Source organism: Macrotis lagotis, chromosome 1, assembly GCF_037893015.1.
Source record: "Macrotis lagotis isolate mMagLag1 chromosome 1, bilby.v1.9.chrom.fasta, whole genome shotgun sequence".
NCBI classification, from domain to species: Eukaryota; Metazoa; Chordata; class Mammalia; order Peramelemorphia; family Peramelidae; genus Macrotis; species Macrotis lagotis.
Genome location: NC_133658.1, coordinates 227224469 through 227248114, shown reverse-complemented (window position 1 = coordinate 227248114; position 23646 = coordinate 227224469). Strand labels below are relative to the sequence as shown.

Genomic DNA, 23646 nt, shown 5'->3' with positions numbered 1-23646 from the left:
CATATTCATAGCAGAGCCTCTCACTAAGTCAACTAGAATCGCTACAATTTTATTTGCACAGCAGGAGCCAGGAAGGAATGTTGAAGTGAGAAGGGGAGCTGTTTTGGAGAACAGGGAGGTTTTTTTTAATGTTAAAGTATAATTTGAGATTTGGGGCTCATAATTCAAAAGGAAGAAAGAGAGAGAAAGAAAAATCGGGGTGGGGGAGGAAGGAAAGAAGGAAGAGAAGCAAGAAAGAGAAAAAATGAGGGAAAGAAAGAAAAAAGATTAAAAAAGACAAAGGAAGAACTCAGACCCTGCTCATATGAGTCGTGATAACTCAAGGTGGATTCTAAAGCTAGTATGTTTTACAAGAACCAGGGTCTTTTTACACTCTAAACTTTAGAAAGAAAAAGCATATAACCTACTTGAGACAATCCTTCCCATTCAAATCTCCTGCCATTAGTAATTATGTGGAGTCTACTTTGAGGCTAAGATGAATAGGTCTTTCAGCAAATAGTGAAGGACTTACAGTCAAACAGTAGACCCTTTCTACTTAGATATGTTTTCATTACAAATATCTTAGTCTCTGTCTCTAGAAATTAGAAAGGAGCAAGCAAACACATTACGAATTTCTGGGATGGGATCAGTCACCGAAAGGCAATGATGCCTGCAAACATCATTCTTACAGCAAATGGCACTGAAGCTCTGGCTTTTCCATAAGGCATCTTCCTAACACCTCTATAAATCCTCAGAAGCTGCTTGGACTTTAACTAGATCACAATAAAGCCTGGATCATCTAAGGTGATTTTCACAGCCAAAATGTCACATATGATAAAGAAAAGATGATGAGAAAGATCATTCAAATGAAATGTGGGCTGAGATATACCATTTAAGCCTTAGTCATAAATTTAACAGTATTTTAAAAGTTCCTGATAGAGAAGCTATTATAACCCAGACTTTGTATTTGTTGAGACTAACATTGAAGTGATGTGATAAAGCGTAGCACTAGAATCTGCTCTTTAAGCTAAATAGATCCACGGTAATCACCACCCAAGCAACTATAGAATTACTCTTAAGAGCAAAGCACAGATGTATTCATTTTAAGAAAATACATTGTAAAGTTCTCCCAGAAAACTGACACAAAGTTCCAACATCACAAAATCATGACCTTTAAAAAATGCATTATGTAATACTTCAAAAATAACCATCTGTACCATAAAGATAGAAAACTGGTTATAAACCATATTATTTTTTATTCCTGGAATATTGAAGTGAATAGTATTAAAATCAGTAAATGTATTAGTGAGACTGTTTCCCAGAAGATATTTTGAGACTGATTGGTAGAGATAACTCTAAAGAAAAAGAATCTAAGAAGAAAATGATATTATCTAATAGAAGGGTTTAATTTAAGAAATCACCCATAAACATTAGGGAAGCATGACTTTGTATATTATCAGTTGAAGAGAATTATAGTAAGGTTATTATAATCTCAGAGCTAACCAAGTGGTGCAAGGTCTTTTACTCAATGGGAAGTTTCCAATAACTAGCTTCAAATGTTAACTGGATAGAAGACTGATTTGCAGCAAATTATGTTAGTATTTCATCCAGAGGAGAACTCAAAGGGGCAGTTACTCAATGAAGGGGAAAACAACTACTACCTTTCATTTTTATAATGCTTTTAGGTTTACAAAAGCACTTGTCTTTTAACAATCCAGAAAAGTAAATATGGTAACTCATCATCCAGCAGAATGAAAATAGATTCTGTCAGGTCCTTCCACACTGTTCCTACACAGTAGGCATTTAGTAAATAAAGGAACTGAATTGGAGCTCTACTTTATCAAGGAAACTGAGGTTTAAAAAAATTGAATGTGTTGCCTGTGGTCACACAGCTTTAAAATGTCAGAGCCAACATTCACATTCAAGTCTTCTGACTCCAAGTGTAAAAATTTTTCCTCACTATCATGCTACAAAAGTAAGCAGAAATGATCAAATTATAACTTGTTCCAAGTTAAAGTTCTTAGACCTTTTAAATAACTTTCTTAAGTGAGACTACCAATATGAGATGATGGTAAATTTTACTGATTAAATCAGACCTCAAAACTTTAGGATGATTAAAAGTGATATCACTTCTGATGATTAAAAAATGCAGCATTAAACTCTACAGTCATAATTCTCGTCCACCAATTATATAGAGAATAATTTTTGCCCTTTGTCTTGTATATGCTTTGACTAGTTGAGATAAGGCTGTTCTTAAAACCGAGTATATATTAGGATTTTAAAAACTTATTGTAAGAATTTATAGCTTCTAGCACTGCTGGGATGTCAATTAATTACTCAGGATTTGTTTGCTTATGGATTCAGTTAAGACATATTAGAGTGGGGCAGAGCCAAGATGGCGACAAGAAGGGATGCAGTCTTAGGAGCTCTCTGATAAAATTCATCAGCTAAGGACTGTTAACTAAACTTTCGAGAGACAGAACCCACAAAGGGACCCAGTGAGGCAGTTCTCCTACTCAAGGTAACCTGGAAAAGAGCAGAAAGGCTCTGCTCCCCGGGATCGGAGAGGCGGCCTGTCAGAGGGGTGGCCCGCCAGAGCCAAAGAACTTCAGCCTCCCGGAGGCAGCCCCAGGGCACTGGGATCCGTGGCTCACAGCAGGGGAGGAGTCTCCTGAGCTGCACCCCGAGGAGCACTGGGCACGAAATGGGGGAACAGCAGGGGTCCTCTGCTAGAGTGAGCATGTGGAGCCCAGCCCTCAGGGCACACAGCAAGCAGCATAGTCTTTCATCAGCCCTGATACAGGAAACAGAAGCAGGGGGAGCCAGTAAGCAGGAGCCCCCAGGGCATGAGCCCATTGAGCTGAGGGAGGGGAGTGAAGAGAGATTGTGAGCTTGGTCCTCTGCCCCTGGAACAGGACTCTGGGGCTCTGACCACATTCAGATCCTGATTGCAGTCTAGGCTCCCCAATAGAACAGCAGGGCCCCCCCCCACCTCAGCCCTGTGGCAGAGGGGGGCGCTTATGGTCATTCACAGACCAGGAGGGAGGACAGAGCCTTGTGGGAGTGTCCCAAAAGCTCAGGAAGCACCCCCAAACCAGGCCCAGGCTGGGAAAATGAGCAAGCAGAGAAACAAAAGGAAGACTATTGAGAAATATTTTGCAAATGAGCCCAAGAAGGATCAAAATACTCAGTCTGAAGATGAGGAAGCACAAGTTCCTGCATCTAAAGACTCCAAGAAAAACAGAAATTGGGCTCAAATTGAGCTCAAAAAAGACTTTGAAAATCAAATGAGGGAGTTGGAAGAAAAACTGGGAAAAGAAAGGAGATGCAGGAAAAACATGAAAATGAAGTCAGCAGCTTAGTCAAGGAAATCCAAAAAAATGCTGAAGAAAATAGCATGCTAAAAACCAGCTTAGGTCAAATGGATAAAACAGTTCAAAAAGTTATGGAGGAGAATGCTTTAAAAAGCAAAATTGGCCAGATGGGAAAAGAGATAAGAAAACTCTCTGAGGAGAACAAATCCTTCAGACAAAGAATAGAATTCAGGGAGATTGATGAATTTACCAGAAATCAGGAATCAATACTTCAAAACCAAAAAAATGAAAAATTAGAAGAAAATGTGAAATATCTCATTGAAAAAACAACTGATATGGAAAACAGACTTAGGAAAGATAATTTAAAAATTATTGGAATACCTGAAAGTCATGATCAGGAAAAGAGCCTCGACATCATTTTCAAAGAATTACTACAGGAAAATTGCCCTGATATTCTAGAAGCATAGGGCAAAATAGAAATGGAGAGAATCCACCAATCCCCCAAAGAAAGAGATCCCAAAAAACCAACCCCTAGGAATATTATAGCCAAGTTCCAGAACTCCCAAGTCAAAGAGAAAATATTACAAGCAGCCAGAAGGACACAGTTCAAATATCATGGAGCTGCAGTCAGGATCACACAGGACTTAGCAGCAGCTACATTGGAAGCTCGTAGGGCTTGGAATACAATATACTGGAAGGCAAGAGAGCTTAGAATGCAGCCAAGAATGAACTACCCAGCAAGGCTGAATGTCCTCTTCCAGGGAAAAAGATGGACTTTCAATGAATCAGGGAAATTTCAAAGGTTCCTTTTGGAATGGCCAGAGCTGAACAGAAGCTTTGATCTTCAGATACAGGACTCAGGTGAAGCATGGAGATTGGAGGAGAGGGGGGAAATATGAGGGATTTAATGATGATGAACTGCATGTATTCCTGCATAGAAAAATGACACTGATAATATTCATATGAATCTTCTCAGTTAATAGAGCAGGTAGAGAGAGCTTTTATAGTTGAAGCACAGGAGAAAGCTGAATTCGAATATGGTATAAAAATGGAGTCAATAGAAAAAAAAGGGAAATGGAATGGGAGAAAGAAAAAGGAGAGGGGGAATAGTCCAAGATATTTCACATAAGATTTTTTTTTATTACAATGAGCTATTGCAATGATATGGAAGTGGTGAGGCAAGGGGGAATGAAGGAACCTTTGCTCTCATCAGAGATGGCTAGGTGAGGAAACAGCATATACTCAATGGGGTATAGACATCTGGAGTAAGAAGGAGCGGGGAGCAGGGGGAAGGGGTGGGTATGTGAATAAAGGAGGAGAGGATGGACCATGCGGGGAGAGTGGCCAGATATAACACATTTTCTTTCTTACTTCTTGCAAGGGGCTGGGAATGGAAGGCTTGCCCAGGACAACAGGGCCAGGTAGATTCTGGGCCTAAGGGGTGGTATGGGGGCTCAGGGCTTCTTGGCCCCAGGACCAGGGATCTGTCTGTTGCACCACTCAGTGACCCTGTAGGGTATGTTTTGAGCTCTGAGGTCTGCTGTAGCAGAGTCAGAGTGAAAGGAGAGAGAAAATAGAGTACATGGCAGTGGAGAAATAAGAAAGGAGGGAGTTACGATCAGCAATGGCAACGGTGGAAAAATATGGAAATAACTTTTGTGATGGACTTATCATAAAGAATGAGATCCACCCATGACAGAGTTGTTGGTGTTGGAACAAAGACTCAAGCACATTTTTTGTTATTATTATTTGGGGGAGGGTGCAGGGCAAGTGGGGCTGGATGGCCTGCCTGGGGCCACATAGCAGGGTGATCTTTGGGTGTCTGGGGCCCGATTTGGACCCAGGTGCTCCTGGCTCAAGGGCTAATGCTCTGTCTGCCACCCAGCCACCCCTACTATTATTACTATTTTATTTTATTTTGGGTCTTTTCTTTCTTTCTTTTTTTTTGGTTTTTGCAGGGCAGTGGGGATCGGGTGGCTTGCATGTCACATGGCTGAGTGATTGTTGTGTTTACGAGGCTGGATATGGACTCGCGTGCTCATGGCTCCAGGGCTGGTGCTTCATCCATTGCGCCACCTGGGCATACCTACAATTATTACTATTATTTTTTTTATTTTAATTTTTTTCTCTCCCCTTTACTTTTTTCACCCAAGCAAGTCTATCTATATTCATGGGGGAGGACGGGTATTTTGTTTACTTGTAAACAAGAATATTTTATTAATGTAAAAAAACATTTGTAGAAAATGGGAATAAAAAATAAATAAAAAAAAGACATATTAGAGTTCTGCACTTGGACATAGGATCTGAATTTATATTTTGCGTTTGACATTGGCTGCATATTCCTGGATAAGTCCTTTAACCTCTATGCTTCAAGTTGAATGCTCTACTGTCACAGATGGATTATGATCTGTGATGGGGGAGGGAATTTTATTCTCTTAAGTTCCCACCCACATCCTTTGTACTGGCTGTCCTTTAAGGCCTGAAATGCTCTTCCTCTTGGATCTTCACTATTTAGATTCCCTGGCTTCTATTGAGACTTGGCTTAAACTCTACCTTCTGCAACAAGTCTATCCAAGTCCCCTCAATATTAGTGCCTTCCCCTCTAAGTTTATTTTCTATTTATCTCATATTTTCTTACTTAAGTTACATGCAGTTTTCTCCATTTAGATGTAAGCTATTTGAGTATAGGTGCTGGTTTTGATTTGGAGGGTTTCCCCTGTATTTAGTATAGGGATAGGCAAAGAGTAAGCTGTTGAGGCACAGAGGTTCAGTGACTAGACCAGAATCACATAGGCATGATTTGAACCCAAATCTTAACTCCAAATGCTTATATTACTGACATCATGTGTGTATTCACATGTATATACATATACTCACAAACACACAAACACACAGTTTTCTCATGTCAAGAGGCTGAAAGAATTACTTATAAGCCAAACTGACTAAATTGAATCCAAATGAAATTTGTTTTTTTAATACTACAAGAGCAATTTGTGCATGTGCAAAGCTATAGCAATCAGAATGCATTAGGGGGAACCCTGTGAATACTTAACATCTTGCAAACATTTACTGTTTTTGGAAGATTGTGACAAGAGCAGATTGTCATAAATAAAATTGTTTGATCATAACTAATAAATTATAAATAAAATAAGTAACCTTTTTATAAATGTGATCTTTTACAAAGAGAATCTCTTGGAATGAAGAAATTGAGTTCTAGGAGGAAAACAGAATTGTCACTAAAATTTCCCCGGGGGGTCATGTGAAGTTTCCATATGGATCTCTTGGATCTCTAAAACAATGGATTTCAAGTAAATGAAACTTTTTAGGTAGGCTCTGAGAGGTTTAGTGCAGTATTGATGTTTATTGTATAGTAGCATGGAAGATTCCCCAGTCTACCTGCAAAAAGAGGCTAAGTTCCTACCCTTGGGGGACTCACAGACTAAAGGAGACAAGAAGCAAAAAAATAAATACAGACAAGTTAGATACAAGATAAACAAGGTCAAAACCAAAAGAGGGAAAGTTACCTAGGTTACCTTTAGGTTGCCTCTCTGCTGTCATCTAGTCCCACATTTCCAACTGCCTTTCAGACATCTTAAATGGAATATCCAGCAGATATATTAAATTCAACATGTCTAAAACAGAACTCATTCTCTTTCCTCCTAAATCTTCTCTATTCCAAACTTCGTTATTACTATAGAGGGGACCATCATTTCCAGGGTTGCAAATTAGGCTCATTCTTCATGATTTCTTAATTTCCAAACCTAATCTGCTATCAAGGCCCATTGATTTCATTTTTGAATAAGCTCTCTTCTCTCCTCTGATACTGCCACCACTCAGGTATAATAAGCTTTAACTACTTTGCATCAGACTTTTGTGATATTTTGCTGGTGGGTTTACATGCCTCAAGTCTCTCCCCATTCCAATCTCTCCTTCATTCAGCCACCAAAGTGATTTTCCTAAAGAGCAAGTCCAATCATATTACTCCTCCACTCAATAAACTATAAATTTTTTCCTGGTTTATCTAATATCTAGTTTGTTTGTACCTATTTGTTTGTTTGTCTCCTCCATCAGACTGTGAGTCACCAGAGGGCAGGGACTTAGATTCCTTTTGTATCCTTAGCACTTTAGCATAATACCTTCTTTTGTAGTAAGTGCTTAATAAACAGGAATTGACTAACATTTACATTTTTTACTGGGATTAATCAATTATTTACTTTTACAATAGCTTTTTTTCTACTTTAATTTTCTTTGAAGATTTAATGTAATTAGAAGTTAGTGAGAGTAGGTGCCCAGAGAGATCTTTTGTTCATTCAAAGGGTTTCACTGACAAATACCTTAAGGACTAGAGTACCATATACTAAGGCTGGAAAGACTGCATGTAGTTTTCAAAAATGTTTAATGGGCTGCCAGAGAATGGTATTTATACTGAGAAAATCTGACTTAAAAGCTGTGATTCACTTGAAGATGGTCAGATAAAAGGTAGTTCATACATTTCCTTCTATGATAGCTATTTTTACAATCAGAATCTAATATCCTGGTCTCACTTCCCTGTTATATTTTGTTTTTACTTTTGGTTATGACCTCTAGCTTTTCTTAAACCTTGTCTTCCTAAAATAGATTTTTAAAATATATAATCATTCTCCCCTTCATGATATGAAAAATACTGGGTTGACTTATAAAAATAATTTGATTTAGATCTTATCTAAACTAAACAAAACTTGATGATTATAAGAATAAGAATGAAACTGCTGTACAGTGATAAAGTCTATTCATTCAAATCATGGAATTACTATTAGACTTAGAAGAAACCTTTGAGATTGAAGCATCCTACTTATTCCTTTTATAAATTAAGAAATTAACTTAAATTAGGCTAGATGATACGCAAAAGACATAATTACCTGTTATTTAAAATATTAATAATATTCCCTTTGTCATGCACACATATCTTCAAGTTGGCTCTCTTTGATCAACAGCAATCACAATCAACCAAAAGCTACAAGTGGAATTGTAAAATCACCTGTTGTTAGTATCTGACAAACTATTTTAGAGGTTGAGATAATATGATTAAGAATGCAATTAACTTTTCTGTTTTCAGAGCCCCAAGGTAGTAGTTCTTTGATTAATTTTCATGTGCCTGTGTGAGTCTTCTATCACAAGTTTCTATCATCAGAAAAAATGAATTTAGTTCCTTAACAAAAGGCAATGTGTCCACTGTTTCATTTTAAAAAAATCCCCCCAAACCACCTGAAATTGAACTAAGATGTCTTATTAAGATAATGAGGCAGCCAGAAGTCACAGTAGATAATGCTGGACCTAAAGTCAAGAAGCCATGTCACTTACTAACTGTGTAACTCTGGGCAAATCACTTAGCCTCTATCTGTCTCAGTTTTCTCATTGGTTAAAAAATAGGAATGATAGTACCAACCTCATTGAGTTATTGTGAAGATTAATTGAGATAACATTTGTAAGTGACTTGAGAACCCTAAAATGCTACATAAATGCTAGCTATTAATGGAACTGATCAAGATGATCTTAAGCAGGAGGTGAAAAGTCTTTTGAAGAAATGGTGCAAAGAATAACAGAACATAAAGAATATCAGAAAATATCAGTTTAGCTTAAGTCACATTTACTCATCCCCAAAAGACTGGTTACTAGATGATGAATGCTTTTGGTCATGGGAACAGTGAGAAAAGGAGTCCAAAGTCCCACTTCTACTTCAATTATCATATCAAGTATCAAAATTGATGGATAACTTTGTGTACAGAAAGACTATATCTTGTTCAAGCATCATCCTAAAGGCACATGGGCATGGAAATCATACCCACATTATTGATGTTATAGACAGCCAGTAGAAAGAGATGTTAAGAGTTTACCTTTATAGAAATTTACATATATCATTATCTCGCAGATGATTTTGTGGCCAGAAAGATTTCCTAATCAAAGAAAACAGATGTGATAAACTTTAGAGGAGCGCTACTTTTTTTGAACGTTTCTATTGGTCCAATTTCACTAGAAAGGTCCAGGAAATTGGAAGTCTCTCAAGACCCAGAAGAACACTTGTTTTCTGTGATTAGGGATAGCTGTTGCAGAGACCATTGAGCATTTTACTTGTCTCCTTTGTCGATTTTCAGAAAATTTTAAAATACAAGTCCTTGGTCATGAGAACCTGGAAGAATATAAGATACTAGAGGAAAGGCACTGTTTTGTTTTTATTTATTTAGCATTATTCCTTGCTCAAAGGGGCTTAAAAAGTGTTTAATGAATTGAATTCAATCAGGGAACTGATGGGGGGGATGATGTCAGAATATGAAAAGAAGATTAAAGTGATGGTTAATTATTTTCTACATTAGCACTGTTTTGATTTATTATATTCCTAGGAATAATACAAGATTCTACTTAAATCTAAATTATGATGTATAACCTGAAGTAAAGGTGGTCCTAGATTCATGGAGACTTTGCTAACACAGTCTCTAGTATTAAGCTGAAAAACTTTTGAATGTCAGGCTGGCAACAGCCTGGATGCCTGCTGATCAAGGACCAGTTTAGCTTAATTCACATTTGCTCATCCCAAGAAGACTGGCTACCAGATGATGAATGCTTTTGGTCATGGGAACTTATAAAGGCTGCTTAGAAGGAGAGTAGTTTATGATCTGTGTTGATGTAAGGAATACTCACATCAATAAATCATGGATCTTTGGATGGGTGGAAATACATATTGCAATAGTTCTCTTAGGAAGAAAAGGCAACAATGTGGTATTCATCCTAGAAGTATTTCTTGGACGGAAAAAGGAATTTCTGAAAAATGAAGCTCAAAATCCAGAAATAGCAAAAGGACACAGCAGATCTCAAATTCTTCAAACTACAGTGACAATCTGGGAGAGAGCACCTCCTGATATGGTGTTTCTCTGGGAAATTCTTCCAATTTTTCTTCTGATTGGGATCCCCAATTCTGTTCTGTTCTGTTTGGAGTGCCAATTGGTCAAACCAATAATCCAACTAGGTCAATAGTTGCTAATATATTTTCAATAGCCACTCAAAGAGATTAATACTTTTTTCTTTGTCTTACCTATGCAGTAGGGACAACACTGGCCTTTTCTCAAAACAGGTCTTTCACAGGAGACTGAAGGGCAAGACTCAGAGTAACAGCTAATCATGCTATCCATACATATGCAGCTGGTACAAACATCGGGTTTCCACGACTCAGCTGCCAGGAATATGTCCCCTTCATCATTTTTGCAGTAACTAGGCATGCTCTCATTATTTGATGAGGAAGGCTGAAGAGGTTCATCTGGAAAAATGGACACACAAGTCAGCAGGGAAAATAAGAGGATGTAGCCCACTAATGGTGTGATATAATGAGTCTTCTTTACTCTGCCTGATAAAGATTGTGGTCACCATTTAGGCCTCTGAGTATACATATTAAAAATCATATTCAAATAATAAATTAGAAAGGCCAACTTAGACAAGCCTGAAAGATAATTTTTATCTGCATTTTTCAGGTCATCAGAAGGCCAGGAAGAAATGGCTCTAACCTCCTAAGTTTAGTTGAGCACATAATTAGTATGAGAAAATCTAAATTATTGAGGATGGGGACAAAACAGAAAGAGGGGTACATAATCTATGGAAGCTTAGCATTTCATATCACACCAGAAAGAGAAGAGGAGACTACAGGAGAACAAAGATGCAATGTTTTCTCCTAGCCTGATTTCTTTAATATCTATGATGATGGGGTGGCTAGGTGGCGTAGTGGATAAAGCACCAGCCTTGGAGTCAGGAGTACCCGGGTTCAAATCTGGTCTCAGACACTTAATAATTACCTAGCTGTGTGGCCTTGGTCAAGCCACTTAACCCCATTTGCCTTGGAAAAAAAAACCTAAAAAAAAAATCTATGATGATTATAATTATTTAATTGTCCATTTAAATCCTAGTCAAATGCCTCATTGTGGCATGGTTGTGATTGCTAGGTTCTCATTTGGAAGATTTTTCAGGTTCCAACAAGATGACAAGGTTAGTCATAATTCACAGCTACTGTTTAAGGAGGCTCATACCAGAGAGAAGGGCTAGCAGGTGATGAATCTTTTTTCATCCATGTGCTCATGAAAGGCACAGAAAGCTGATGGTAGGTGAGAATAGAAGAACTTCAAGACGAAAGAGACCCAGATCCTGTCAGTCTGTACAGGATATCATAAGCTTGCAGAGCATGTCATCTAAAAAAAGGTTTTCACAAAGACCATGTTGTTCAGTGTTGATTAAGTTTATAGGACATTTTCTTTGAAAGTCTCAGAAATATGACTATGATGAAGCACTGAAAGGCCTAACTCAAATGAGCATTGTGGATCAAAAATTTCTAGCTGAAAAGGACCTTTGAGTTCTCCTCAGGGAAGGATTTGAATCTGTGCAAAATAAAACCAATGGAAGGGAGTACTTCCAACTTCCACCACCACCTAAAAGTCTAGGGATTATTTTGATAACTAAACCAAGGGTCAAGATTATTCCTAGTGAGAAACCTATAAGCAACAAAAACCACATTTCATCATTGGAAACAATGAACATCATCTTAAAAAAATAGATTGTTCTTTTAGCGTAGTTCCTCTGAAGGATTATATTCACAGCTTTGATTCTAATTCAGTCAAGAGCCAAAACACTTGGATTAGGTGAAAGGAGATGAACCATTACCAAAATAGTGCAAACTTGAATCACATTCTCTCTCTCTGCAAATAATTTCATGTTACTTCTCAAGAGGAGTTGTGTTTTTTGAGTCTTCCCTGTTAGATAAGAAAGAAAGCAGAATACATTTCTGCCCAATCTGATTAGATTCAAGTGGGAAGGGGATTAAGCCTATGCATAAATGCTGGAGAAAGAAGATAATGTCAAGAGAATGGAAAATACATCATGGAGTCCACCACTATGTCCATGTTCACTTTTCTGCTCAGATAGAGAAATCTGAATAAAAGAAGTTTTGAACATTTTTCTATAACTCTTCTCAGTAACTTTTCTCAGAAGGGTTTAGGGTAGAGAAGAAGAGTGGAAACTGCTCTTTGATGTCAAGAGGATCATTTCTTGTTCTGAGGATTTAACGTTATTTTATTTTAAGAGAGTCATCAATTTTTTTTTCCATTGGTGGGAAGTCATTGATGATGATGCTTGCCAACCCTGGACCCTGAAACTCACAGCTATACTTTTGTTTACAGAGAAGTTAAAACAAAATAAAACAATAATCAAAAACTTGGTGAAGAATTATACTTCAATCTAAGATTATGTCTCAGTCTTCATCAAAAGTGATAAGGTGGGAACACAGGATATAAAAGAATAAGGAAAAGAGCCAGGATGACTATTCCCAAGGAAGGTGAAGCTCTCAGAGGCAGAAAAAAGATCAGAAGTGAAAATCTCAATCTGTTGTTCATAATGGAGCAAAAAGTTGAGGGAGGCAAGGAAAAGAACGAAGAGAAAGATTTTTATTTCAACAAGTACATGGTCTCTCTAAAAAAAATCAGCTGCAAATTTAATTTGTTCATCTTATGCACTAGCACTTGTTTCCTGTATTCATTACCTTCACAAAGACCCTCAGTATTCTTTTGACCTTCAAAAACTTACTTGATTTACATCTTACATATCTCACTACTCTCTACTTTAATTCATTATTTACCTTTTACTCTCCATCTTCTCCTAAACTAGGAAAAAAGACACAAACTATTCTAAACATACTTACTAAACTTTAGGAAAAAACAAACGTGACCAAACTCCTCCAATGATTAACTTTAACCTTTCTTTAGGAACTACTGGATCAGTTGGAATCACTTATGAGCTTTTACATTCTACCTTAAATTATAGCTATTTAAACATATTATAGTTATTTATATTTTACTTTCATTATTATCATCATTATTATTACATAGTAGATTTTGACTACTGTGGGTAATCCTGACAAGCAAAAAATGTTGCTTATACTATTTATCTAAAGTTTGTGAACCTGTTAAGTACTGACTCATGGATATATTAAAAAGAAATTCTGTAAGAAGTAATAGCATAAAAATAATTTTTTCTGGTACTTGACAAACTTAATAGAACAGAGGGGCTTCTATAGAGAAATGATCAAAAAAACCTATGTTCAGAAGTGTTAATGTTGAATTATAGTTTGGTTGATCTGACAAAAAGTCAAATCAATCACATAAATCCTTATATTTATATTATATCAAATTTTCTAGGCTTTATCTAGAAATAATGTCATGATGTTTTTAAAGATAAAAAGGCTAGACAAAAAGAAATATACTTTTTTCATATTAATAGGGTCATAAACCTAAGATTTCTTTCAAAGCATTCAAAGTACTATTTTTTCTACATTCTAAAGGTGGCATAGCTATTCATCCAAAATGGAAACATAAAAGAAAATTTATATGAGCAAGACTATTCAAGATAAGCTAATGGCCTTATTCTGGAAATTAAGTATTTTTGTAGCTCTGACATGTAGTAAGCAAGATAAATGGTGATCATAAAAATGATGCTTTCTTCAATGTTACATTAACTCCAAGAAATAAATGTGAACCACAGAAAAGAATTCTTTGAGGAGGTATGGTAATAGGCATCTTAATGCTCTCCAGCATTTGCACTTGAGCTTGGTGCAAGTCCTTCTTTGTTTTCTTTCTTTGTAGCTTTGGTTTAACATCCCTGACCCTGCTCTATGTTCATTAGCAAGATGAAGACCACTCTGGTTACCTGTACACTGAGGACAGCAGGAATCCTGGGTGCGAGAGGGAGTCTGGCAAAGAAGGGGAGGACAAACTTCTGTCTCACACAATACACGCCCACTATGACATGTACATTGGGTGCAAGAGTCGATATTCCATGTTTCTCCATCCACAAAGTACTCTCCTCCAGGTGCATGGCAAATGGATGGGCTGCTCAGCTCTGGTTTCTGAACTACAAATTCATCTGAGAAATCAAACATAAGATCAAAACAAAAGAGGTTATGAGAGAGAGGAAACATTGCTTCATATAGGTTGTTCTCAGCAATTCTTGAAGTTCTGATGCTTTTCAGCTCACAGAGTCAGTAGTCTAGAGAAAAGGTTGATAATTCTTTCAATTTCTTTTGATGAAGGAAAGAAAAGAAATTAAAAGCAGCATAATAAACATGCATCTTGTTATAAGCAGAAAGCAGAAGTTCCTTTCATCATACTAAAAAGTGTCATTTATGATTCATTTTAGTAACAAGAGAATTAATGCCACAGATAATATAACTTCTTCCTCAAACAGAATTATGCTGATCACTTATCACTTTCAGGAGAATGCAGAGGTGAATTGTGATTAGGAAATCTTACAAAGAAATCAACTGTTTGGATCTTGCATAAACTTCCCAGAAAAAGTTCAGAGAATTTTGACTTTTTTTTTATCCTATTCAATGTCCTGTGCATCCCATTAATTTGTTGGAAACTTAAGTATTTGAAAACTTGGAAACATGTCCTGTAATCAAATTGGGTACACCCAGATTAAGACTGCTTGCCAGCAAAGTAAACAGGAATGTTCATGTACAATCAACAGACGGGAAACTCATATTGAAGACTAGACCTCTGTTCTAAACTACCATTGAGAGGCAAAAATTGAGAGGTTGTTGATAACTGCCATCATTCTCCAACTGAGACAATTTTAGTCTTTTGTCTCTCAAATGAGATGATGATGATAGGGAGGAAATTCAATATGAGGAGTATGTTGAAAGGTACTGAGAGCTGCCCTGGAGTTGCACTGGGGAGCTAAGAAGGATGGGGACAGCCTGTTCACAGACTGCAGTATAAGAATGTCAAGAGAGGGCTGTGAGTGTTGAATACAGTTGGAACATGGTAGAAACACCTTTTGCATGTCATGGAGAACACAATTCTTGCAACCCTCCACAAAACAAAGTAAAAGACTATATATCAATCAATACCATGATCAGTTTGGATTTTGTGGTCATGACGATCAGTAAACAATGAGAGTCAGTGTTGAATCCTTGTTAGGGACATAACTTCAGTTACCTTGATTTGAAAGGGCAGGGATAGAGCTAGGGACCAGTGAAGGAAAATAATTTGGTCATGTTTAAAGATGACAGAATTCTGATATTGGCTAATGTAAATAGAGCAATGGAATATACAATGCAATGTAATAACTAGTAAATAGCAGATCTAATATGAAAGAACTCAACACTTCAGTATTCAAACAAGAGAAGGGAAGATAATTAGAATACAAATTGGTTTGTGCAAACTGAGGTAGGAGTTTGGTGGTGGGAAAGAAAGGAATTGAGCAAATTATCATATTGCATTTCTTGCTGCCAAGAGAGAATCATTTTTTTTTCTTAAAGTTGACTGCTCATACAGGAAAATTAGTAAAAAGTTTTTCTAAGGAGACCTGTAGAAGTATTGAAAACAATTCTGCTTAAAAAGTGGATTGCTTTTCTTAGGGCTGATAACTCCTAAATCCTGACACAAAAAGGGGATGATAGTCAAGTCATAGGAATAAATAGTCATGTGTATTTCCAGTTTTCCTTACCTTTCTAACCCTTTTCCCTATACAACTTGCTTCAAGGCAAAACAGGAGAGGGACCTGAGAGAAGTGGGATATGAAAGAAAAACAGAAAGAGAAAGGGTAAGAAAGAGGAAGGGAAATCTGAGGGGAAAAATAGCAGTGGGTGAACCTTTAGTTTAAAATGGGAAAGGTTCAATAGCAGTTCCTTTATCTTGACAAAAATAGAAAAAGGAACTGACTAGGAATACCCAGGAAGAAAAAAAAGGTCCTAATCCTGATCATTAAAGGGGTTGGAAGTGAATTAAGTAAGTCACTACTGCTTCAGATCAACAAGTTTGGGTCCTTTAAGAAGAATACATAAGAGATAAACCATGAAAGGGGTTATTTTTGGTGAAATATATTATATGGTATAATGTGTATATTTATATATATATATATATAAAATTACATTATATACATGTAATTATATACGGCACATTATACACATATGTAAGTATATATATGCTTATATACATGTATATATATATATATATATATGCATGTATATATAGTCTCTCAATGCCTATTTCCTTCTTTTTAAAATGCACATGACATCTTTCTAGCAGTTCTGCCACAGAGACATTCTGTGTCTTTTGAGCATGATACCTCACAAAATCAGAGAACTTTAAGATCTGCTCTTTCCAATATCAGTGTGAAAGATGAAAAAGATAACCGATATGCATAAAATCTGAGGTAACGTAAGTTAATGAACATTTATTAAGTGCTTACTAATGTGCCAACCATTATAAGAACTAGGGGATACAAAAAAGGCAAAAAAAAAAACAACAACCCAGCCTGTTCTCAAGGAGCTCATCATCTAACAGATTGGGGCTAGAGAAACTGTGTTGCTTAGGATTATAATTTTTTTTTTGTACAGGGTCTGTGACTTCATTAGTGATGAGACAATTCCTTCTACTCATGCAGAGTAGCAATTGTACAGCACCTTATAATTTAAGAGAAACACCAGGACACTGGGAGGTCAAGAGGCTTTCAACTGATCACTCACTCATGATTTTCATTAACAAGTATAATTCAGACAATATAATTTCTGATTCTGCTCTGTTTTCTTGAGCCTGTATTTATCATCATTATTGGGACTTAACATTCTAGATATTTAATTTCTATATTTGTTGCAAGAATATTAAGTACTCAAACAGAGAGAGATTAGAAGGGCAGGGGTTGATGAAGTAACTGGACACTCTGTAGATAGATTTTTCCTTTCAAAAGATTACATATAAATAGGTACCTCCAAGTATCCTTTGCCAAGAAATAAAAATCATACTATTTTTACTGTTTAAATTAAATTTTAAGCACATTCAATCTTTTTGTTTTTTTTAATGTTTCATAGGTATTTATTGTAAGCATTTTTTAATTTAAATTTATTTTTTATTGAAGATATTATTTGAGTTTTACATTTTGTTTTAAAAGGTAGAATTTTAATAGTCAAATATGATAATTCAAGACTTTGTAGGTAACCTCAAGCCAGTAGTGCTGATATCTAAAGCCTACTGGGGGCAAGAGGGCTTAAGCGGTTAGAAGAGGATATCACTCAGGGAAGAAAGTCAGTTATTTCCTGAGTCTATTGGTGTCTCTCTCTCTCTCTCTCTCTCTCTCTCTCTCTCTCTCTCTCTCTCTCTCTCTCTCCCCCCCCTCTAAATCCCACACCCAGTCTAATGAGAGTCACAAGAAAATCCTCACTTGCCTCTGTCCCAGGAGCCCCACTCAAGGCTAGGGCTCTTGGTCATCTAGGGGTCCCAGAGAAGGCTCTCTTCCAAGGACCAGAATTATCACTTGAAGAGAAGAGACTAAACATATAGATATTATAGACCTTTGTACTAGCAAAATGTATGGTTACCATTTAGCAATATAAATGAATTAACCCTTTTGAAAACATAGCTCAACCAAGTGGTTGAACAGTCTTTAAAAAATAATTAGTGTCTGTTTTCACCCCAACATATATCCTTTTTATTTAGAAGATGAGCAAGGAATGTGTGGGGTCATTGGGGAAAACAAAAATTGGTGAAAAATTTAGCTCACTGAATGTGACAAACTATAGAAATTCTTTGCTGAAGCTTGATACTTTTTTTTGGTCTGATAATTATTTTTTGCTGACTTTCATCTTGGCCTGAACACTCCACTCTATCTACTTCTTTTTTTTGGGGGGGGAGCACTGGGGTTAAGTGACTTGCCCAAGGTCACACAGCTAGGTAATTATTAAGTGTCTGAGGCCGGATTTGAACTCAGGTACTCCTGACTCCAGGGCCCATGCTGTATCCACTAGCTGCCCCAACTCTGTCTACTTCTATAAAGGCTCCTATTAGTTGAACTTCCCTGGTCGATGAACACACCTTTTAATTTGGACCCTTTTCTTTCATTCTACTTTCTCATTTAACAACTTACCTAGTAAATTTCCACCGGGCTTCAGATTGTATTATGAAGGTCTCAGAATTTGGAAGGGATTTGTGAAACAATTAAGTCTAACAGCATCCTTATTTTAGAGATGAGGTCCAGAAGGGCAATGATTTGTTCAAGGTCCCACAGACAGTAAATAGTTTTGTTTCCCTATTAAAATATAAGCTCCTTGATGGCAACTACAAATGGCCAGGGGGGTACATGACAAATAATACTTTTCACAGCTTTGGGTATACTCTTTGTTTTTAACTAAATATTTAATTTTTATGCTTGTATCTGTTGTTTCTATTGCTGAAAAAATAAAAATAAAACAAAAATCACCTTTCCCCTTTAGAATGGGGTAAGCTTTTTGTGAGCAAGAACTATTGCCATTTTTGACTCTGCATCCCTCAAATCTATTACAGGGGGCTTGGCACATAGGTGGTCCTTAATAAGTGCTTACTGAGTAGTATCTGATCTATTTCTACAAGCCAGATCCACAATTCTAGAAGTGTTAGAGGTTACATAAGGCAGACACACAGAAACCAAGCTTTACTTGAACATGATGGGCAGCACTGTCCTGGCCGGATGGTGGGATTGCTGCAGGTGGGAACAGGACAGGAGATCAGAGCACACATTTCCCGTCCATTATGACAGTAGCATTCCCTGCATCCATCATGCCAACTTTCCTCATTTTTATGATGTCGTCCGTCCATAGACAGGCAAGTACCTGTCTGCACAGGGGGCCCGATGGATGCTGAAGGTGTAGCCTCTGTGGAAGACAGTGAGAAAGTGGCTGGATATAAAAGCAGTTCCATCAGAGGAAGAAACAGCCTGGATAATATATAAATTTAACTTCAGTAGCTTATTCTCTTTTTTCTTACGGAGGCCCTGGTAACTGAAACTGTGGATAACATTTCCCATCTTCCAGTTTAAGAGTATGATAGCAAAAGAAGTTTCCATGATAAAATAAGAGTCATGGGGTGTGTGTGTGTGTGTGTGTGTGTGTGTGTGTGTGTGTGTGTGTGTAGGTATGTATTATACATACACAGAGAATTCCAGACACAGATACTTCTGTAATATATTGCTTTTGTTTAATTGTTTCAGTCATGGACGTGTGACCCCATTTGGAGTTTTCTTATCAAAGAGTGGTTTGTCATTTCCTTCTCCTGTCCATTTCACAGATGAAGAAACTGAGGCAAATAGGGTTAAGTGACTTGCCCAGGTTCACACAGTTAATAAATGTCTGAGGACAGATTTGAGTTCAGGAAGATAAGTCTTTCTGATTCTAGGCCTAGAACTCCATTAAAGCCACCTAGCTGCCCCAGAAATATTAGCATTGTCATAATCTTAATTTTAATATTAAAAGGTTGAGCCCTTTCTTTTTCCCCCCACTCAAAATCAAATACATTTATTTTCATAAGGAGCTCAAATTCAGGGAGCTTAATTATTTGGTGGATTACCTACTTATTTAAAATGGTTTTTCTAGATTATAACAAAAGGATTTTCTTGGGTAAGTGTAGGAATAGGGCATCAACATCACTTCACTGGCAGCAAAGATTTTAAACTTGGGGTCACTAATGTTGATTTTTAAAAATATTTTGATAGGTGAATTTCACTATAATTGGTTTCTTTTGCAATCCTATGTATTTTAACATATAAACATATTATTCTGAAAAGGGGGTCTACAGGTCTTAACAGAATACCAAAGGGATCCATAATACAGAAAATCTTAAGAACTACTGATTTTTAGGAAGAAAAAATTTCAGGAGAGGGAACATGAGGACAAGGGATTATCAGATAGCAGATCCTTTTGGTTTTCTGCACATGTACATTTGTTTACTTCTTCACTGAAAGACCACTTTCATGATAAGCTCGTCTTTGTAGAAATTATATAGGAGTATCTAATGATTTCCATATGCACTCTTAAAGAGCTACCAAAGCAACATGTTGACACTTATCCATCAGAGTGGGAGTCAACTAATGTCCCATTATGATATCTCATTGTCATATGATTTACTCCAGTATGACATTTTCTACTCTGCCTGGTTTCAACCCCATGGAACACGATACTGCATGTGATGTCCACCTGATGGTCTGTTCTCTCTGCCACCTGCTTTACTGCCTCCTTTTGTGTGTTGTATCCCCTCATTAGATTATAAGTTTCTTGAGGGAAGGGACTGCCTTTCTTTTCATTAGTTGTATCCCCATGCTTAGCAAACTGTCTGATATATAATAGGGCTTAATAAATGTTTCTTAGAAATTGGAACTATGAAGGTCCAGGGTTTCTAAATACTATTTGAGTGGAACCCAAGATGTGGCAAGATCTAAACTGGAAAAATGAATAATGACCTTGGGATAGGCTTAAAAACAGCATCAGTAAATTCAGAGAAGTTAATCACCAGAAGGCTGACCATCAGCTGATGAATATTGATTTTTGACTAAAACAACTCAAGAAAGCATCGATTCAGATGCAGAGGGATTTGTATTTGCTTTTGTGAAAGGAAGTGAAATCAAATATCTTTTGTCAAGAAGTAGTGAGAAATGGAGGATGCAAGCAGGCAATGGTCTGTTACCAGTGACAACTTGAACACACAAAGTGGTATAAAATAATTTATTGAAGATCTATGTATGATCATAAAAGGAAATGGTGCAGTTACATAGAAAGAATGAGAGACAAACAAATGATCTACTCAAATGTTACATTGGTATTCCCAAAATACTAAAGAAAATAAAAACAAAAAACAAAAAATCAAAGGGAAGGAATTGGGAGGTACAACATGAAGGATTTATGGGAAAACAAGAACTGGACATAATGAGAAGAAATGTAAGAATCATTAATTTATGTTGGGGGGATGATGGTGAAAATGCAGATATTTGAAAATATTAAAGTTAAATAGGTCCCTGATTAAATAAACTTATATGTGATGATGAAGGTAAATATGTTTCAAACAACATTTCTGAGTAGAGTTCAAAGTGAGAAACTAAGAAAATGAGTGACTACATTGGCAAATGTGCTAGTTAATTAAGTCTATTTTAAATTCTTTCCCAAGCATGAATTACATTAAGAAGACAGAAATAAAAAGTACTTGAGTTTCTCCTTTAGAAAGTGACTGTTAAACTAAAGTAGAAGAAACATTCACTTAACATGTCTCATTAATAATATAACACGTTCCCTTTTTTGTCTTTCTTTAAAAAAAAAGAAAAAAAATTCCTGGTTGTTTTGAAAACAATAGGGATATGTCCACACTTACCTCGGCACTTACAGATAAGACAACCATGACTGTCCACCTGGAAACCCACTGGACAAATTTTACTGCATGGATGCTCAGGACATTTCTTACAGCGGCAGATGTCACAGCCATGCTTATTCTTCCTAGATAATTGAAATTTTGTCAAAAGGTCAAAAAATTACCTAAAACACTTCAAATGATGATCCAATCCTCAAATCAGAGGTCACAGAAATGAAACTACTATTTCTCTACAAACATTCTTGTAGAATGGGTTATTAAAACCTCATGTCCACATCCTACAAAAAACATTACTAAACAAGGCAAATCTTGACTATGCTTCTGGAAGAATCCTTTTAATTAGGAGAAGTGTATCCACAATTTAAAGCTGAGGAGTAAACAATTGCATAAACATGATGGATAATTAAGGACCTTCCTTATTGCCACTTCTGAGAAAAGTGGAAGCCAAGAGCTTGTTTTTGTTGTATTAATTGAAGTGTCACACATATCCCACCTAGCCTGACTGTGAAATTCAAGAAATTAATTAAGTTTTAATATCAGCAATAAAACCTGCCATGACTATTAGTGGAAAATGTAAATATTAAATATCATAATAGCTCCCATTCATGAAATTTGTACAAAGCCCTGTCTTAACAGCTAGTCTGTGAGGTAGTTAGTATATCATTATCATCTCTATTTTATAAATGAAACTAAAGCTAGCAAGTAAATGCCTTGGTTCAGTTAGTAAATGTCAGTATTAAGACTTGAACACAGGCCCTGATTCTAAAGTTCCAGTGCTCATTCCACTAATCTATGATGTCTGGAAATGCATTTTCTTGGACAATATACAGACAGGTACACAGATCATGTTCAATAAATGTTAACTTGACAAGAGTTCTTAATCTTTTTTTTATTTAAGTCTTTATCAGACTCCCACATTATGCAAGAGCTCATGGCAAAGATGTTTGGAAAGAATATTATTTTTGTTTATTCAGGCCTTCCTGATTGCCAATCAAGGACTCTTATCAACTGCACCATCAAAATTGGATTAGAATATATATATATATATATATATATATATATATACACACACACACACACACACACACACACACACACATTATACTACTCTGAGTACTTTCAATATGTATTTAAGAAAAAAATATTATGTAGAAAACCTTATTTCCTAAAATATGAAAGAGGGGAATGACTGCTTCCCTGAAAAATTAACTGAAACTCATTTTTAAAATTTTTTCCCATAAGCATCATTGCCAAAGATTTGACTATAATTGGACAAGAGGGGTGTCCTCAGAACAGATATCAAGATGAAAAAGTTCCTTTATTCATCCTGCCTAATGAAGTAGCTAAACTTGAGTCAAGACAACCTGTGTTTAAATCCTGTCTCTAACACTAACTATATAACTGTGGAGAAACCATTTAACTTCTCTGAAAATCATTTTCCTCACATGGAAAATGGAATAAGAATGGCAGCTATTTCACAGAGTGTTATGGAGTTAATGAAATAACCTATGTAAAAATGCCTTACAGAAAATAAAGTGCTATATAAATATCAGATATGATTGCCATAGCAGTCACAATAATGAATGCTTAAATCCAATTATTCCTCTTTTCTTTCTCATCTTAGCCAAATTGTTGTTAGAAGTCAGCTTCAGAAAACGTATCACTCTTATTATAATCAGAGATAAATTCTTCTAAGAGAACTTAGAAGTGGAAATGGAAGACTGACTTATCTTTGAAAATTGTGTGGAAATGCATTTAATTACCTGTGTCTGTTTTCATTGGCCAGTCTCAAGGGCCTTCAAACACTGAATTCTATGTTCTTCTAGCTAGGGAATATTTCTTGAGGAGTTATTGTCCTTGGAACCCTACAGATATTGACAAGGTCCTGATCTCATCTTTAGTTCCTAGATCTAAATCCTTGGATACCTTTCCTTTATAAGAATGTGTTCACGAAGTATACATTTCACCCTATGCCATTTACAGCAATGGGGGAACCATCTTTTGATATGACTACAACAAAGGCCACAAAATTAGTGTTTCTTTTTAAAGACCTTTGGTTGAGAAGCAGGTTTGAGCTGTAGGTATTCTAGTTCTCCAAAGAGATATGATGACTACCCTAAAGTAATTGGTTCCTTGGTAGGACTGCCACTGCTGTTTAAGAAGCAGCATTACCAGAGTCA

The 23646-nt window shown here is 36.5% G+C and overlaps 1 protein-coding gene across 4 annotated transcripts in view; it reads right to left on the bottom strand.

The window, feature by feature from the left end:
* Positions 1-23646, bottom strand: part of CRIM1 (cysteine rich transmembrane BMP regulator 1) — a 241272-nt gene that overhangs the window by 23044 nt on the left and 194582 nt on the right. For 3 of the 4 annotated variants that reach the window (XM_074209689.1, XM_074209690.1, XM_074209691.1), the window contains 4 exons: positions 21470-21591; positions 18772-18987; positions 14007-14222; positions 10360-10581 (listed from right to left, as the gene is read on the bottom strand). In XM_074209689.1, the coding sequence (XP_074065790.1) occupies positions 10360-10581; positions 14007-14222; positions 18772-18987; positions 21470-21591 (776 nt within the window). The remainder of the gene's footprint in view (positions 1-10359; positions 10582-14006; positions 14223-18771; positions 18988-21469; positions 21592-23646) is intronic. The other variant, XM_074209692.1, reaches the window with a different exon arrangement.